Raw genomic sequence first — 19,335 nt, 5'->3', positions numbered from 1 at the left:
GTGTTTCCCCTGCACTTGTTACTGCTCTTCGTTTCAACATCAGTGTTGTTGTCTGCTGTTCAGGTATGTACTTTGACCTTTTCCTATGATATCTAAACTGACATTTAAATTATAGCACCATCCACATCCAAATAAGATAATCAGCTCGAGCTACAGTTTCCACTGAGCACATGCTCAACTTAGTATTGCTAAATTAACAGCTATGAAAAATCAAGCATTTGTAATAAATGGAACGACTTTGATGATAAGACACTAAAAACTTTGCTCAGATTAGTGAGTTTGGATTTGGAAATGACTTATTTGTTATATTCAGTGTCTTTTCCGGTTATTTTGAGTGAAATATAAACACCCAGTGTGCAGTATTTGGTGTTTGGGATTTTCATGAAGTGAAAAAACTCAGTGGTTTATTCTTGATCAAAACAATTCTGTAATGTATTTAAATACTGGACCCACCAGTGTGTTAGTGGGTGATGATAAAGGTGTAACATTTCTCAGAATAAACATGCTCCAGTTATTCTCGGTAACTCTGCTGGTCAATTAATGCAATAAAATCCTCCTGAAATCCTTCAGTCCTTTTGTCCATACCTGTTTATTTAGACTGACACAGTCATATCTTAAAATCCTTGCTAAAATTGACCTGTGAGGTATTGTAGACACTTTTATCAGTGCCTGTAAACAGGTAGTATCATACATTTGCATAGGAATGAGACTTCAATATCCCAAATTTGCCTTTGTTGGTTTTTGTCTATTTGATCAGTCAAACATGGTTTTGTACTCATGCAACATCTCACAGTGACACATGTGCATAAACCTATGAAGTAATGGTTAAAATATCTGTGAGGCTACACACGTATTTAAAGATCCTTTTAATTTACTGAGACTGCACGTAGATCAAATGATAATAGAGGACTTGGCTGGTGTTAATAGCAGCTAGCCGACCAGCTTAATCTCCTTCTATCCCACATTCTCTCTTGTAAATCAAATTAAACAAGATGGACTGGACAGCTGTTACCTCACTCTGATCCTGGATAATTGGATGCTGCTCCAATCCAGTGTCCCTCTGGCCTCTTCTATTCCTAGATCATTAGCTCCAAATGGCCTTTCACTTAATCTTATCCCCTAAAGTAAAATCTTACACTGGATGTTGCTTTTTTAATTTCAAAGGTTTGGAAAAAGACGTGTGGTGCATTATAACTATACATAATAGCACTGATTTCTATGTGTCTTTCCAGTGTCATCATGTCTTACTTAGATGAACACGGGTGAGTCGATCCAGTCCAGAAAGTTCTAATTCATTAACTTGTGTTTTATGGCACGTCTAATGCATTCTTTCAATTCCTTTTGATTTAGAGGGCATCACGAGGGTAAGGGCAGCAATTCTTTCATTTAATAAATATATAAGCTGCAATTCATATCTCAACTCAATCAGACTGTGACTCTTTCTTTCTCCAGAAGAAGATGAGGAGCAGGGAGAGGGAGGTGAGACTGAAGGCTCAGTGTGGGTTGATTATATTTAGCATACCTTGGAGATAACAGATCAACTACCAGCTGTTTTAGCAATCCAGTAGTAGAGACACCCCATAGACCCACACAATTGCGAATATGGTTTAAATCCTGTAATTGACTTAATGTTTACGTGTTGATTCTGTATTTCTGTGGGTAGTCCATAATCACTACCTTAGTGCACAACCCAGTATCACGGAAAAACGTGTAATAGATGCGCTGGTCCATTTGGACACGCATGTTGAGGTAGCCTGTAAGCTGCAGCACCAGCAGAGGGAGATATTTTATTTAAAGCAAACATGAAAATGATCGGAAAGCATTTAAACAGACATTACTAACAGATTTACATGTAAATACACATTAGCCGCCTAGCTTAATTATTTCTGGTGATTAAGGACCTAGCATACTTCATACATTCCTTGCTCACTAGCCACTTCTTGGTTTTAACCCTATAATGCCATTTGTATCATATTTGCTACATGAATTTCTGAGACCTCTATGTCATCAACATGATCAATACTTGCCATAATTTCAAAATGTTATGGACAAAACTCTTTTTTTTCCTCTAAAATTAACATTGTTGTTAACAAAAAGTTGCCAAACACGCCCAATTTATCAAATGCGATACAAAAAATATATAATAAATATATCATAAACATGATACAGAAAATAAATTGTGGATTTTGTTATAAGAACATCTCAGTTCCAAAAAATCTGAAATTTCTGGCTATTTTTTGATGGGTTGGGTCTCACAGGGTTAAATATATTATCTCCCCTTTCTGGTTCTGCAACTTTTGCATGCATGTCCATTTCATGCTTTGGAGAGGCAAAGCTGGCAAAGGTGGGGCTGTCACCTTGGAGGTGGTTTAGAGAGTGCTGAGTTGAACTGCTCTTTCATCATGTGAGTCGTTAGAAACATCTGTAACATTTGTGAATTTTTTTTCCCACCCTCACCATACGAGTTATAAAGGTCACATGGGTCGAGGTGTGAGTTGGGGTTGAATCGCATGGGAAAGGATCTCAAGACTGTGTTCCAAGTAGCTGACAAATGGTGTCATAGGCCACCACCTCTACTTAATGACGGCTGTTCAAGCTGGACATAGATGGCCTCCTTGACTCCTCTGTTTCATTTATTTGCACTCTTGGCTGTGTACTATGTGGGAATCTTTAACATTTTAATCTCTGGAGGTGAGCATAAGAGACTCACCTGCATGCTGTTTTGCTTGTTAGTGGCTGCCAATATGAAGAAAGTGAGCTTTAAAGAAGGTAAACAGCTTGATTCAAACAGTAAATGAAAATGAATTGCAGGGAGGTTCCAACAAATCAAATCAAATCAAATCACTTTTATTGTCACATCACATGTGCAGGTACATTGGTACAGCACATGTGAGTGAAATGCTTGTGTGCGAGCTTCACAAGCAACAGAGTTGTGCAAAATACAATAACGTAAACAAGCAAAATACAAGAATGGCTACATCTGAAACTAATAAATATATGTACAATATATAATAGTATATGCATTTCTGGATGTGTATACTAAATATTTTTCTACGTGTGTGTGTGTGTGTGTGTGTGTGTGTGTGTGTATACACATATTTTACAAATTAAATAGAGTAAACAATAAAATAAAATATATAAAAATATACATAGTTGAGACATGTGCAAAACAGTGGCATTACTGTACAGTATGGAGTGCATAATGTTAAAGTTCCAGTAGTGAAGCTGAGGTGTCTATGAAGTGTTCAGCAGTCTGATGGCCTGATGGAAGAAGCTGTCTCTCAGTCTGCTGGTTCGGGACCGGATGCTGCAGAACCTCCTTCCTGATGGAAGTAGTCTGAACAGTTTATGGCTGGGGTGACTGGAGTCCTTGATGATCCTCCCCGCTTTCCTCAGGCAGCGCTTCCTGTAGATGTCTTGGAGGGAGGGAAGCTCACCTCCAATTTTCCGTTCAGAGCACCGCACTACTCGCTGGAGAGCTTTGCAGTTGTAGGCGGTGCTGTTGCCATACCAGGTGGTGATGCATCCAGTGAGGATGCTCTCAATGGCACAGTGATAGAAGGTCCTGAGGATGCGGGGGCTCATGCCAAATCTTTTCAGTCTCCTGAGAAAGAAGAGGCGCTGCTGCGCCTTCTTCATTGTTTTGTTTGTGTGTACTGACCACGTAAGATCCTCAGCCAGATGTACACCAAGGAACCGGAAGCTGCTCACTCTCTCCACAGCAGCGCCGTTGATGGTGATGGGGGTGTGTACTTCTCTGCACCTCCGGAAGTCCACTATCAACTCCTTTGTCTTTGCGACGTTGAGTGTGAGATGGTTAGAATAAGATAAAGATAAACAGCTTCCTGTCTGATATAAACTTGGTTTAACTTGAGCTTTTCTGTTTCAAGATGTATTTTTGATTATTCTAATAACAATAACAATAATAATAATGATGATAATAACTGATTTACTGTTTCATTACTTTTCTGGCTGCCATACTGAAGAAGAACGGCCCAAATACAAGTAAGAAAATACAAGAATATTATGCTGTGAGCTTTCAAAATGATTTGATTAGTAAAAAACAAAGCATAGCAAATCAGTACGCCTTCATGTGGTTTTACAGGCCACTTACGCAACTCGGTGCACCAAAAATCCCAGAGGGAGAGAGGGTTGACTTTGATGTAAGTGCCTTAATATCATTGTTTAAGAAAAGAAATACATTACACGAAAACCAAACATAAGTAATCCCAGTAAGTTTCTCCCATGCTAGGATATCCATAGGAAAAGGATGGAAAAAGATCTTCTGGAACTACAGACACTGATTGAGGTCCACTTTGAGCAGAGGAAGAAAGAAGAAGAGGAATTGATTGGACTCAAAGCAAGAATTGTAATGCCCTTCCCCATACTATTTTCTTGTTTTGCATGTTTGTCTATTTTCCCCTCACTTGTTTGTATGAAAAAGGGATTTGTCAGGGTGCAGTCACCATTCAGGCTAATAGAGAGTAAAGCAGCAGAGTTGTTTTTTTTTTTTTCAATGTAGGAAAGCCGGAGGGCAGAAAGAGCTGAGCAGCAGCGTGTAAGGGCTGAAAAAGAGCGGGACAGACAAACACGGATAGCGGTAATGAAATATGTTAACACATATGTTGCTTATTCCATGAAAATATCAATAATCCAACAAAGAAAAGAATAATTTAAGTGACGATGCAACTCAGGAGGAGCGGCAGAGGAAAGAGGATGAAGAGGCAAAGAAGAGAGCAGATGATGAGGCCAAGAAGAAGAAAGTTCTCTCCAACATGGGCGCTCACTTTGGAGGGTTCCTAGCAAAGGTCAGAGGGATTCAAGTGATTCATTTGCGGGCAGGCGTACCGCTATATTCTGCAGATATGTGAGGTGCATTTCTAGGCTGATGTGACTGGGCAAGAGCGGTCGTTTCTTACAGGCAGAGCAGAAACGGGGTAAAAGACAAACTGCAAGGGAAATCAAAAAGAAGACACTGGCAGAAAGACGCAAGCCACTGGCAATTGAGAGCCTGAAAGAGGATGGCCTGAGGTCAGTTAAAGCCTTCACTGGATTACATTTTTATTTAGCTACATGTTATAGATATATCAGCTGGATAAGCCTGAGGCAAACAATTGTTTAAGCCTTAGACACAAGCTGTAATGCCTTTTGTGTTTTAGAGAGCGAGCCAAGGAGATGTGGGAATGGATCCACCAGCTGGAGTCAGAAAAGTTTGATCTGACTGAGAAGATGAAGAGACAGAAATATGAGGTTAGCCCTTTACTTGGGAATATTTAAGATTTTTATATTAGAAATCGGAGACATTATATTCTTATGTACTTTTTCTTTTTCAGATCAATGTCCTCCTGAACAGGATCCAACACGCTCAGAAATTGTGAGTCAGACGGCTTGTCTCAATCTACCCACAAAACAAGGGAGCTAAGTGCAGGGTTGTAGGTAGATCAACTCTTTGCACATCTTTGACTATGCAAAGATTTCACAGGTCACTGGCAACAACCACACACGCACAGGAAACACAATAATCTAAGATCTTGCTACTTTCTGAACAGGATACACACACACACACTTTATTTAATATATTTAAATAAAGCGACAGAGCAGAAAGAGGAACTAGCACTACTTTACTCTCTTACATTTCGCTGATCTCCTGTGAACTACTGTTTACGATCTCCTTTTAATCTTCTTTTTTCTTAATGCAGCAAAAAGGGACATGGCAAGGGAAAAGTTGGAGGACGTTGGAAGTGACCTCATACACACACAGACACACACAGGAAGCATAAACAAACAAGAGGATGGTTCACTAGTTCCAGGACAAACTTCCAGCACCTTTGCAGTGTTCAAATAATGGCTTCCTGTAGGGTTTATTTGAATACATCAACTTATACTTACATTTGTGGCTATTAAAATACACATATAAATATATTTGAACTGCTGTAATGGTTTCATTTAAACAAGATGTGAAATATTATTAATTCATAGTTGCTACCAAACAAATATGAATTATTATCTGAAGCATCTGACAGCTCCTCCTAGTTGGTTTGCAAACTGCTGATAAACAAGATGTGAAATGTCTCTGTTGTATGGCTTTATTATGCTAAGTGTCTCTCGCATCTTGGTAAACAGCTATGCTGCGATACGAACATCTCTACTTTATGTGTTGTACGAAGACGGCGTGGACGTCATTACTGGTCCCCTCATGCCAAGGTTCAAATCCAGCTTCTAAAGCGATGTCCTCTACTTTCTTTGCAAAGCCAGCTTCTTGCTCTTTATTCAGATCCAAAATGTACCTGAGACACACATAATGACACAGGAATGCACTGTGAATCCAAATATGGCAATCGCTGTCGCTATTAACTTTCAAGAACAGTGTCACAATTGAATTATAAGGAATATGTGGCAAACTCAAAATATCCCATATGCAAATGCCGATACACGGCAGTCACTGTAGTCCTGGTGGCCATGGTAACGAGCCCTGTGTTACTAAAAAAACCCTCACTTGGCCAACTCCACGACAAGCACAGCGTCTGGTGCTGCAATCTGTCTCATCATCGGGCCCAACTGGTGCACAAAGCTTTACAGCAGAGGCAGAGAAGGAAGCAAAAGCACAGAGAACGAAACATGGTCAGCAGTTATATCAGTAGTGTGCAGTCCAGGTGACTGGATGCTAAAGGAATATTTTTTCAAGATGACTTAATATATTTCGTATTCATTTAAAGAAAAATCCACCTGGCGGAGAAGTAAATGGTGTTGAAGAATTGGGAATATTTCTGTTTCTCAGGCAGTTTGTGAAATGAGTCCAAAGGCAGGAAGGTGACAGAGATCCCATTTGGATACATCAAGTCTGAATGGGATTAGAGAAAACGCAGTGCTGGTTTTAGTTGCTATTTTCTGGAAATGAAACATCAAAACATATTGCATGAAGACAGGAAGTAATACAGTAAATAGCTGGAGCACCTCATTCCCCTTTAAACTTCTCTTAAAGTTGTCCAAAAGAACAAAATGAAAGAACATATAAAAATAGAAACCAACCTTTCACATCACTTTAAGGGTCTTTTTGTCACAGTGGTTTTACACTCTGGTTTTAATCAAAGCTAAAGCTGAAGGCCTTTTAGCATTTCACCTTTAATACTGACAGTCCGTATGGATGTGTCGTCCTCTGCATCGGTGTATGTTTGAGAAGTAGTAGGGCAGCCCCGTCTGCTGGACAGGGACTGGAACAATCCTTGCAGATTTGCGAAAGAGATATCCTGGGCGGTCTGTGGATGTGAGAACAGGATGGATGACAACAGACAGACAGTAATGTGTTTAGAGATGTGCGCACACTGATTCCAGCAATGAAGACAGAAAAAGACAGAAAACTTTGTATGTTTTACCTTAATGGGTTGCCCATTCTGTGTCTTCAGCAGACTCTTGTCATCAGTTTCAATGCCAAAGGACAGGTAGGGACTAGAAACAATGTCTCCCCAGTATCCCCTGATGGATACTTTGTCTCCTTTCTGTACAGACACATGACCAAAATTAGCTTCCTTCGTCAACTTACTGTTTACAGTGAAGTGAAAAAGTAGCTGGCCCCTTCCTGATTTCTTGATATGGTTTTTCACACATTTGTCACACTTACATGTTTCAGTTCAGCAAACTCATTTTAAATATAATACAAAGATAACCCGAGTAAATACAAAATGCAGGTCTTCAATGATGGTCTTATTTATTAGGGGAAAAAACGTTATGCTTACCTATCTGGCCCTGTGTGAAAAAGGCATTGCCCCTTTTGTTGAATCATGAATGAACTGTGATAACCACATTCTTTATGGCTGAGTTCAATTTCTTCTCCTTCACACTCAGGCCTGATTAATGCCAGACCTGCTGGATCATGAAATCATTTAAACAGAACCTGTCTGTTCTGTTTAGGTGATAGATAGAGCAGGCTTCTCTATCTATCATCTACAAATGGTTACAAAGAATTTTATTAGGCTTTGGGACTCCAGTGAACCACAGTTAGAGTCCTTATTATCCACAAATGAAGAAAACATGAAACAGGGTGAACCTTGCCAGCCTACTAAAATTACTCCAAGAGCACATAGATGACTCATCCAGAGGGCACAAAAAACCCTGAACAGCATCTAAAGAACTGCAGGGCTCACTTGCCTCAGTTAAGGTCAGAGTTCATGATTCAACAATAAGAAAGAGACTAAGCAGAAATGGCATCCACAGGAGCCCCGAGATGAAAACCACTGCTGACCAAAAAGAACAGGCTTCTCTCATGTTTGCCAAAAAACATCTTGATGATGAGTCAAAAGCTGAACTTTTTGGAAGGTTTGTCTGGACTAAAATCAGACTGAGTTACTTTGACAAGCTTTAAACAAGTCTGTTCATACTTAAAATCCTCCAGTGGCTGAATTAAAACAATACGAGGACAATGACTTTTTCAAGCAGGGCCAGGCATGTTTGGATAGTTTTTTTTCCTCCTAATAAATGAAATCATAATTTAAAAACTGCATATTCTATCCACACAGTGTATCTTGGTCGAATATTAAGATTTCTTTAATGATCCCAAATGTGAAACACGTGACAAAAAAAAATCATTGAAGGGAAAAATTCACGGCACTGTAGAAGAGCGATGTAGAAAAAAACTATATGTAATTACCTGACTAAAGACTCTTGAAGACAGCAAACTAGGATTAGTTATTTGATAGACGCCTTCCCTCATTTCGAATGCCAGTCCCTGTTCCCTCCATCGCATGTATTGCTGTCTGTTGATGACGCCACACTGCAGACAACCAGGACACAAACATATATTTGAATTTCTTTAACCAACTTTTTATTTGCAAAATCTCTGGCCACACCAGAGGAATGTGCAGAAAGTACTCAGATACCCCTTTCTCATGAAGCTTCATTGTAAGATCCCAGTCAAAGCAGCCCTTCTTGGAGTCATAGCGTGTCCCGAGGTGTTGCCTGACTCGATAATCCCAAGCTTTGGACATGATAGGAGCAGGACGCTCTGGTGATGAAGACCGAGTTTGGATCCATGACTTAAATATCATGTCCAGTTCGTCTCGCTCCTTAAACTGTAAAAAGTGTCCATACTCAGTGAATAAAATTTTGAAGCTTTTTCTGAATGTGTAAAGCACTTACACTTACAAATTTTAATGATTATGTGCAGTGCACTACAGGTTATACTGAGCAAGCTGCAATGTCTGGCTGTTTAGGTAAAAATAAGCTCCCTCAGCAGATGTTTGTACCTTAAGGAGAGTTGTGTTCAGACAGGCATGCGTTGCCATTGTTTCAGTAACAGACAGAGAAAGTTGTGATGCTACACGTTGCAGTACTTCCTCTGCCTGACTGCGGATTTCTGCGTTTCCAAACACCTCTAGGAAAACTTCGGTCTTCTCTAAAGATTTAAAATAAGGATTAAAAAACCCCACTGGTTTATGGACAACAACATATCTTGCTTTAATAAAATGAATAATTTATCCAACTCCCATGTACCATTAATCCCCATGCTGTCCTGGGGAATCAGTGCCAGGTAGAGGAGCAGCAGCTGTCTGGCAACCACCTCCATGTTGTTTTCTATGACCCATATCTGCAGTGTGGCAAAAAGAAGTTATTTGAAGCTCAAAGTATTGTTAGCCATTTGCAGTTTTAAAAGACTTAGGCTCACATGGACACTTTGTTTGTCTTGCAAACCGGCAATCGTCTTTAAAATATGTCGTGGATCTCCACTGCCCACCAGTAAAACATTCATTTCCCCTTCACATCTCTCAGGGCCTAGTAAGAGAAAGAGAGAGAGAGAGAGAAAACACATATTATGCTTCTGTTGCTGGATAAGGAACCTCAGTACATTTAACCTGACAGGGACAAACTGTAGGTGATAGAAACTGAATATAGAAATCTGGAGAAACAGGTCAGATGTTTACTGATGGACCTGTGATACTGACAGAGTTGACAGAGACACAGTGTAGGATACAGTATCAGATGATAAAACACGACTGACGGATGACACAGTTTGCTGATCCATTGCGTGTATCCAGTTCTGGGTCGACTTACCGAGGTTGATTTGTGTGATTTTGAGTGGAAGGATCAGACACCATACCTTTCAAATGTCAAATTTCAATCTTTGAACAAATTTCCGCAAAATGTTCAGAAGACAAACTGTCTACAGCTGCACCAAAAAACTCACTGAAAAATGCATTTAGTTGTTTTACAGTCTTTAAATCATTTCAGCCTCATCTTCACTCAAATATTGCCATCAACTCCAAGATCCAACTGTGATAAACACTATTTATATCAGTGTGACCAATTATAAAACAAAACAAATTTCCCACGTGTGGGACTAATAAAGGTTATCTTATCTTATCTTATCTTATAATGTGACAAATGATTGATCATCAGTGCTATTTTTGCCTCTGTTAGCTGCTGTTAGCTGGCATTAGTGAAACTTTCTTTTAAGCGGATCCAGAATTGTTGGACTCTCATGCAATGTGAGAATGTAATCAAACACTTTATTGGGAGGAAATGTACTTCTGAGGCCTACCATTAGCCTCAGAAGTACATTTGGCTAGTTTATAACCAGCTGGTGTTTTTGTTTAGCTGGTTCATCATCCGCTGTCCAGAGACAGGAGGGTCGCATGTTTAATCTGCTGACGATCAGTAACTGCGGCAATATCAGGAATAAATAAGCATGTTTATGCATGTCTTCCTGACTTCAGTTCAGGAGATGGGGCTTGAGAGGAGGAAGAGGATGAACTTTTATTCAGATGCTGATTGTGTTGTCTCTTTTTGTGCTTTCACTTAATTGTTGAAGTGGATCCCTTCTCAGATAATAAAATAATTCTTCATATCTTGAGTATGAAGGTGCAAACATTAATTAAAACTTGCCTCCTCAGCACATGAACTCCTGAGAATTAACTTCTTTTCTGTCTCTGATATAAGACATATGTGGCAATTCTCTGGCCACATACATAAGATCAGGCAGAACAGTCCATCGGGATCACTGTATTCAAGAGGCAACATGACATCTTACACTATGTATTTTTAATGCTTTAATTCTTTATTTGTTGGAATTTAAAATAAATTTAGAATTGCACACTAATAAATCTATATTTATGAGTACACCATTATTTTTTCTATTCAAAAAACCTAAAAAAAAAAAAAAAACCCCGACTGACTGTACCTAATTTTGAGATATCACACGTGTATTGTGTATTTATGTGTGTGAAACTAAAACGTGGCTGTCTATTTTTAAATGCACTCAACGCAGCATAATAAATGAATACTCTTGAAAAACATCAAAGCAACTCATACAATCCTTTATCTGCTCTGACGCACGCGCGCGGGCCCACTCACAGGATCCTCGTGCAGCCAAGACTCTTACCGATATGGAGCAGGTCGCGTGCAGGACTGAAGCCCCACCAAGTGATGCAACCCGCACCCTCAGATGCCCGTCCAGCACTCATACTGCAAAGAAAGGCAAACGAAGGCGTGCACCCCGTTGGTTTACGTCAAGACAAAACAAACGGCGGTAGGCAAGGGACCATATCTTAACACAAAGCCGTAAAAATATAAAATAGCTTAGTTCAACTAATGCTAGCCAACTGCTACAGAACTTTTAAATGGTGCCCTGAAAATACAGCTATTGCTCAAACGCATAAGTGTGTCTCTGACTTTAATTCTGTAATTAAAAAACCTTAGATAATATCAAAAACTATTTGTTAAACCTCACCCGACCGACTCTTTGACGACAGCTGTAAAAAGTGTGAAGCTGAAAGTAAGTTTGGGTTCTGTTGCTAGGCAACACTTTTGGCTACGTAGACACCATCTACTGGTGAAAAGAGTGAATTACACAGTACGCTCTTCTATGAGTGCCTTCATTGTTAAAGTTTATTCAATTTATTAAAAGAAACTGAGCATTAATGTGAAACATTCCATTGTAGGTTTATTTGTTTATTGCACCACAACACTAGAAAGTGAGCAAAAAGGCCCAAAATACATTAAAAAACAACAAAGTTCACATCATTGAGTAATTATGTGAATAAACTCTCTTTCATCAATTTTTAACATAACCTTGCATGGGCCTACACAAGAGATGCACATTTACAGATATGTGGTTTCTAGGCTTATAAAGACAATCACTTTGGTTTATGGTATGAGGTAAATATGGGGAGACAAGGTTTTAATAACAGCCAAATATCAAACATTGCTTGACAGGTGCATATATACACACCTACAGACACACACACACGCAATATGTGTCTCAAAGGAAATAAAATGGAAAGGAGAAAATAGAAATTAAGAAAACTTCGGGTTTAACAACAAGTAGCATATTGGCAGCAGTCACTACTCAGGTGTGACTCTAACGAGGTTTTGCTTTGAGTGCCGCATCTACTTCTTCTTCAGGCAGAAGAGTGTGCCACTGGGCTACTGGACGTCTGGGATTAGCAAGCATGTCTGACCAGTGGCGCAGTCCGACTCCTGTAGCTCCATAACCCATAAAGGTCTTTCCAATAGGGTCGTTGCTTCCAAGTTTATCGTAGTCGAATACTGTGATGACAACCTGCACTTTCTGAAAGGCAAAAGAAATACAAATGACAAGCTTGTCCACACAGTGCTTGGTGTTTCAAAACTGATTACCGGTAATAAAAGGTACCTGTATTTGCTCAAAGGGGACTTCAAAGCTGAAACTCTCATTAAAATAAGGATTGAGTGTGTTTTTCTTTACTGTTGTCTTCTTCTTTTTAATCCGTTTCCCATTTTGTTGCAGAACAATCTTCACATATGGGTCTTTTGAAAGAGGAAGTGAAGGTGAGTTGCATCATGCATGTCTATTTCAATTCCTTATGATACTTGGGGATTTATTTTTTCATTTATTTGACTGATAAAATCATGAGGCCTGATTACCTGATAAACCTCCAACATCCATTTTCTTAAGGTTCTTTGCCTCCATGATGTTCACTGTCAGTTTCCCGGCAGTGGGTACATAGCGCAATGAGATGCAGATATCACCCAGTTTTTCCTGCAGGGATAAAATTTTGTGAAGAGAATATTGAAAAAGGGTTATTATCCAGATGTTTAGCATTGAAGGGTTGAAGAGCTGAAACATGTTTAAACAAAGATACAGTACCTCCTCCTTCTCACCACTCTCCAAGTCCCTCCATTGTTGCATTGGCTGACCCAAATCAACACTGTTCATGGGAATCTTTATTTCACCGATCATGTCATGCTTGGAGAATCGATCAAAGTCAAAAACCTGCAAGACCAAAGTCTTTCCACCCAGCTCTGCGTATGGAATCTAAAAAGAGGGGGAAAATGATAACAGACATTTCAAAACATACTGCATTGGTATTTTGGGGGGAAGGGACAAGTTGAGGTTGATTAAGGGGAAGAAAAGTCTGAAGAGGAAGTGGAGACTTGTGCCCAGCGAAGCGTGAAAAGCAACAGCCCGAAGCACCAACTCGAGCTGTGACAAAGACAAAACCCTGACAGCATCAAGTCGACAAGGACAAGTAGTACCTTGAAGATGAAAGTTTCGTTGAAAACAGGGCACAGGTTTTTGCGCTGAACCTTGGTCTCGTACTTCTTCTTTTTATCTGGCAGCAAAAAAACTTTGACATAGGGGTCTGAAGTCCCCCCCATGTCCATAGCGGCAAGGTCCTGAGCCTGAAGGATACCCACGATGAGCTTTAGAGGAAAGAGATCAAGTGTCAGAATCAATGTTATTAGAGTTATCTATAAGTAAAGACTAAAACTAGTTGAGAAAAATGTTTTAGTTATCTGGAATAAAAATCTAAACTAAACTGTAAATGAATCAGAATCACAATCAGAATCGTGTTTATTGGCCAAGTATATGTGCAGACACATACAAGGAATTTGGTTCCGGTAGATGAAATAGAAATACTTAAAAATACAGAACTTTAATATATCTGGACAGAACTGGTCTGCAGTGGTTTAAGTGGTCAAAAAGAAAAAGGGTAGGAATTTTGACATTTCCATGGAGGACTTACCTGAGCATCTGTGAAGTTGTAGTCCAAGGAAAACTCCAGTTTACCCAACTTTTCCTGTTCTTTCTCCTCTTCCTCCCCTTCTTTCTTCACCTCCCCCTCCTATAAGATTAAAACAGACACACACACACACACACACACACACACACACACACACACACACACACACACACACACACACACACACACACACACACACACACACACACACACACGATTTTCTTGTAGTTCTTGAGCTGGTAAGATAAGATAATATAATACAGTGATAGGCGTACCTTCTCTCCAGTCTCTCCTTCACCTTCCTTTGCCTTTCTGCGGCGACCTGCCTTCCCCTCCCTCGCTTTCTTTGGCTTTTTCTTTTTACCAAAGCATTTCTTAAAAATGCAGAAGATGAAGCATGCCACCAAGACCAGAACCACCACAACAATGGCTCCCACTGCCCACATGGGAACTGCCAAAATAGAGATATGGGTTGGCCCATCAGTGGATGTTATAGAAGTATGGTTATCATGAAAGTGCTGGAAATCTCTGATCCGCCTTTGCTGTTAACATACACAGAACTAACACAATGCTGAAACAACAACCAAAACCTCATTAAACAAATATGAGTCAGAACTTCAGATTGATATCCTCACTTTTCAATTCTCTCTATGGAAGGTTTTTTAAAAGCTTGCTGATCTCGTACCTTAAGAAGAGGATTGAACTTTTTTATATCTTAAAATTACAAAAAAAACTAGGGAAAGTCACTTTTTCCCAGTGTTCAGTTGCATCAGGTTAATCAGTTATAACAATATTGTTCAAGGGGACCTATTATCCACCTAATTGTTTTTTACAGTAGTGTGCAAAAGTTTTGAGCCACCCCTCATTTGTGATATTTTCGATTTTGAGCAGCAAGGTCTTGAGCATTAGTTCTCCAGACTTTCTGAAGGACTGTGAACATTGGGTTCTTTTTCACTCATTTTCAGTCCAGTTCTTGTATTTGGGCTTTTTCAAACAAATGCCTTTTTGCATTCAAGAAGAAAAAAAAACTAAAACTAACACAATAGATGAACTAGTGTTTTGTCCACACACATAATTTAGCAAAGAAGGAATTCTTTAGTTGAATATATGAATGCCAAAGATAACACAGTTTGATGGGCATAAAATAGTATTTTTGCAGGTTTTAGATGTGTCCTTGATCGAGCACAGCTGATTTAAATGGCTAAATTACCTCCTCAACATGTCTTAAAGTTCTCCAGAAGTCTGATAATGAACTAATCATTTGAGTCAGGTGTGTTGACCGAGGGTCTAAAACCTGCAGGACACCAGTCCTTGAGGCCTGGAGTTCCCGACCCCTGGTATACACAAAGGAAGTCAGGAGAGATGTACAAAAGTGAGTGTCCACAGGCCTCTGTAAAACACGGTGGAGGTTCTGTCATGGTTTGGGCCTCCATTTCAACCAGTGGTGTTGGAGATCTTGTCAAAACTGATGGAATTATGAATGCAAAAATGTGCTTGGAGATTTTGATCACCCATGCAGTACCATCTGGAAAGACTTTGTTTTTCAGCATAACAATAATCCCAAACATACTAGCAGTAAAAGTATACCTGGATTTAACTAACACACACACACACACACACACACACACACACACACACACACACACACACACACACACACACACACACACGGACTGGCCTCCCCAGAGCCCAGACCTCAACTTTATTGAAGCAGTGTGGGATCATCTTGACAGAGAACAGAACAAAAGGAAGCAAACTTCCAAAGAAGAGCTTTAAATGTCCTTCAAGAAGCCTAGAGAACTATTTCTGAAGACTACTTAGGAAATTACAAGAAAGCTGCTTAAGAGAGTTCAGACTGTGTTGCAGAATTAAGGTGTTCATATTAAATATTACCTTTCAAGCTCTTTATAATTGTACAAAGCCTGATTTTTGCCTCATACCATTTATGAGGCAAAAACGTTTATCTATGTTTCCACGTGTTTCAATAATCAGTGAATCCATTTCCCATTTTCCAAGCAACATATGAATGAATTAGAGATGGCATAAGATTTCTGCACTGGAATGCATTTTTAGAATAGTGGACGCCTCATTTAAATTTCAAAATATTCTAATACTGGGCCTTTGCGCAGAGGCTTAGTTTATGTTTGATCTGAAATAGGTCAAATAACTCACAGTTATTTGTATGTGATTACCTCATTTTTTCAGACTTTGCTCATGGTTGTTTATGAGTATCTGCCACTGTAACAATAAATATATTTCAGAAAGTAAAAGCAAAACATAGCAGTTCCCCTTCAGACATTAACAGCTGTTCATGAGCTTGGAGACAGAACCAAAGGTGTAATGCATAATGTCAAAATAAATCATGATTTCTTCTTTTTACCACAATAACTAAAACTTTCTCAAAATTATATTTTAAGCACTTTGTTATCTATGTTTTGCTAATGTTGTGTTATGTCAATAACACACATGTCAGCATTGAGATAATAACAGTCTGTAAACCCGCAGCCACCACTAGTTGCTCCACCAACCGCAGAAGCTCATTAAACGCTTTACTCTTATTATCATAAGCAGTAGTTCTTCATTTCTTGGCAAAATGACTCAGAAGCACGTTTTCGTGTTCTGTCATTGTAGGCATAAACACTTAAACTGTTGACGTTCTTTGAAATCATTCTTTATGCCACATCACTTATGTTAAAAAGAGCAATTTAGTGTTGGAAATTTCTCCTTACATCTACAGTAGCTTGAACTTTTGTGGAAGACTATAAACATAACTCCTAAACATAACTGGTAAATACATTGATAAATATTATCCATCTTCTTCTGCTTATCTGGAGCCGAGTCACAGGGGCAGCAGCCTAAGTAGAGAAGCCCAGACCTCACTCCAGGAGGCATCCTTATCAGATGCCCGAACCTCCTCAGCTGGCTCCTTTCGATAAATAAATTATAAATCCCTTTGATAAATATAAATTTGACATAATGTAAATTCTGCACAGGGATAGTTTCCTCCCCAATAGCCACATTTAGTTTACGTCATCACTGGTTTATGGATTTCTGTATCATTTTGCAGATTGTGGCAGTAGCTTACTTGACAGATGACTCAGCTCATTCATGAACTTTTCCTTCATGTGGTTGTAGTCGTGCCCAGGTTGATGTTCTGTATGTGAGTGCTCATGGTGTTCTGAATGAGAGTGCTCATGATGAGCAGGCTCTGTTGTTTCCTCCGATTCTGGTTCAGACGGCTCAGCGGCCCTCCGGACTCGAACCCCAGCACCGACCAGCCTCATGTCAGCTGCCAAAACATTAGAATTACTACAGTTATTCACGCTGTTTTTAAGTTGGCTGCCATATTGAATGATAACACAACTTTACATGCATGCTGTGTAATCCCTGTGTTAATGTGTTGCAGGAAGGTTGAAGAGCATAGGACAACTCTAAGCCAGATGCTCAACATGGCTGACCCTAATCCCTCTGTTACTCTCATGCTCTCCTCCATCTCGTGGCCCACGCTTTCACTCCCACGTTCAGCCCATCCCCATTTCTCTCTCATCACTGACTCTGCTGTGGACTGGATTAAACTATGCCTCTACAATATTAATCCAAAACCACAGATTCTCAAAGCTTTAAAAAATAGGGGCTGGTATCATCCTTTGGTTTGCCTTGCATAAAGCCACTGTTTCTGTCATATTGACTGTTTAGAACAATATTTAAATGAGGTTAAGTGGAACACAGGCAACTTTTGGAAAAAACAGATTTTTTTAATAAGTAGTTATTATGAGCTGTATTTCCATTTTAAAAGCAAACAAAAAATGGCAGTAAAAGTAATTTTTACTGCACCCATTTACTGTGTTTAATAATTGAACATTGAAATTGAATATAGCTTAATGAAATTAAATGATCACTGAAGGACATTTATTAAAATTGAAAACACGATGTGATATCTAATAGGAAACTAAAGTATGTAAAATGAACAATCTGCAATATTAGTGGTCCTTTAAATTGGTTTCTTCAAAGCCAACAGAAAGAAAATACACACACAGAAATACAGCATGTTTTTCTCCTCAGTTTAGACCCTTTTTTTTTTTAGGATTTTTCCACTTAATCATAACAACAGTGTTTGAAATTTTACTGAATATTTATCTTACCTGTTGATATCTCCCTTTAATTTTGTCAACACCAAAAGGAGGCAACTTCTAGTTCGGTGTCTTTCTTGTAGCTTTTCCTCTGGCTTGTTGAAGACCCTGCACACCTATCAATCCTTGGGTATGCTGTTGACTAGAACTGGCAGGCTCCCTGCAACCCTTTCCACCAAAGCTAAAGCACTGGCAAATCACTAGAGAAATGTTGTCATTTAATCCCCCCACTTCCCCCCCTCCTACTGATATTAGAAGGCAGACAACACATCTGTTGCTTTACGTCTGACTAAAGAAAAATTTAGACCATCATTCACCTTTTATCGTGTTGTAGTTGCAGGGTTGGTAAATTTAACATGTTGAAGTATTCAAAGCTTTTCCTTGCGCCAGGGGAAAACTGTTTATTACACTGATGGCAGTGTTTATCCATTAGACTCAAGAGATTGTAGTACATCCAGCCCTTTACTAATCTCCTCAGCATAGCTGCCCTCGCAGTCGATCGTCCAACAACAACTTGTACTGCGAGTGGATATTGTGCATGTATGTGTGGATATGTAGTTTCCCATCCTTTTAGCCTGCCATTTTACTGTACAAAACACATACGCATATTTATTAAACTGTAAACAGTAATCTGCAGGGATATTTATATATGCCTTTGTTTTGTTGGGGGGGGGGGGGGGGGGGGGACAGATGAGCATGACATAATTGCCTTACATAGAGTTAGGGCGGGCACTTAAAAGAACTCTGCATTTCAGGATATTTTATTAATAAAAAATTAATTTTATGCTGCAATACATTAAACCACACAAACACAAGTTACGAATGTTTTCACACTTGGTGAAAACCTGGGAAAATCTGTGCAAACCCTTGTGGTTTCTTAATCTGTCAAGTGTTCTACCTCAAACCACTAGAACCAAAATGACACTTGAACAGAGTATGGCTACGTCCACACGTACACGGGTATTTTTGAAAAGAAAAATTTTCCATTTTAGTTTAAAAGAAATTCTATCCACATGTGGTTTTGAAAAAAATACCTCAGTCCACATGTAAACACCAAAAGACGCAGTCAAACACTGTGAAGAACATGCCAAATCCTAACAGTGTAGAAATGGCCAATCAGAAGTCTAGAAGCCTGGGAGGAAAAGAGTAAACAGGGTTTTATGCAAATCTTGAGTACTTCTTTTTGTTTTTCTGGAAAGGCAACTAATTTT

At 39.3% G+C, this 19,335-nt stretch overlaps 4 protein-coding genes and 1 long non-coding RNA gene across 6 annotated transcripts in view; 3 read left to right on the top strand and 2 right to left on the bottom strand.

Annotated features, from left to right (window-relative positions):
• Positions 1-19,335, top strand: part of LOC113019255 (receptor-type tyrosine-protein phosphatase H-like) — a 423,637-nt gene that overhangs the window by 384,302 nt on the left and 20,000 nt on the right.
• LOC113019293 (troponin T, slow skeletal muscle) lies at positions 15-5,922 on the top strand. 2 transcript variants are annotated; one of them, XM_026162903.1, is made up of 13 exons: positions 15-63; positions 1,233-1,262; positions 1,351-1,364; positions 1,453-1,479; positions 3,990-4,005; positions 4,106-4,163; positions 4,253-4,369; positions 4,523-4,600; positions 4,695-4,808; positions 4,922-5,031; positions 5,160-5,250; positions 5,334-5,374; positions 5,700-5,922. In XM_026162903.1, exons 2-13 carry the CDS (start codon positions 1,240-1,242, stop codon positions 5,743-5,745), a joined length of 735 nt encoding a protein of 244 aa, XP_026018688.1. In that variant the 5' UTR covers positions 15-63; positions 1,233-1,239; the 3' UTR covers positions 5,746-5,922. The 2 variants fall into 2 exon arrangements, with proteins under 2 accessions (XP_026018688.1, XP_026018687.1); XM_026162902.1 differs by having other exon boundaries at positions 3,987-4,005.
• dnaaf3l (dynein axonemal assembly factor 3 like) lies at positions 6,071-11,780 on the bottom strand. Its single transcript, XM_026162879.1, has 12 exons — positions 11,720-11,780; positions 11,372-11,454; positions 9,659-9,765; positions 9,487-9,580; positions 9,240-9,388; positions 8,874-9,065; positions 8,645-8,767; positions 7,374-7,496; positions 7,121-7,256; positions 6,727-6,841; positions 6,497-6,571; positions 6,071-6,287 (listed from the first exon to the last, which is right to left on the bottom strand). The coding sequence occupies exons 2-12, from the start codon at positions 11,451-11,453 to the stop codon at positions 6,146-6,148; spliced, it is 1,338 nt and encodes a 445-aa protein (XP_026018664.1). The 5' UTR covers position 11,454; positions 11,720-11,780; the 3' UTR covers positions 6,071-6,145.
• Positions 11,497-17,707, top strand: LOC113019304 (uncharacterized). Its single transcript, XR_003272000.1, has 3 exons — positions 11,497-11,518; positions 12,758-12,798; positions 17,401-17,707. It is a non-coding gene; the product is annotated as an uncharacterized LOC113019304 (long non-coding RNA).
• syt5b (synaptotagmin Vb) lies at positions 11,911-18,394 on the bottom strand. The gene is made up of 9 exons (XM_026162883.1): positions 18,137-18,394; positions 17,080-17,283; positions 14,270-14,445; positions 13,998-14,096; positions 13,507-13,674; positions 13,118-13,285; positions 12,895-13,009; positions 12,644-12,777; positions 11,911-12,559 (listed from the first exon to the last, which is right to left on the bottom strand). The coding sequence occupies exons 2-9, from the start codon at positions 17,276-17,278 to the stop codon at positions 12,350-12,352; spliced, it is 1,269 nt and encodes a 422-aa protein (XP_026018668.1). The 5' UTR covers positions 17,279-17,283; positions 18,137-18,394; the 3' UTR covers positions 11,911-12,349.

Source organism: Astatotilapia calliptera, chromosome 3 (genome assembly GCF_900246225.1).
Source record: "Astatotilapia calliptera chromosome 3, fAstCal1.2, whole genome shotgun sequence".
NCBI lineage: Eukaryota > Metazoa > Chordata > Actinopteri > Cichliformes > Cichlidae > Astatotilapia > Astatotilapia calliptera.
Note: the sequence above shows the minus strand (reverse complement) of the source record. Positions and strands in the feature narration are given on the sequence as shown.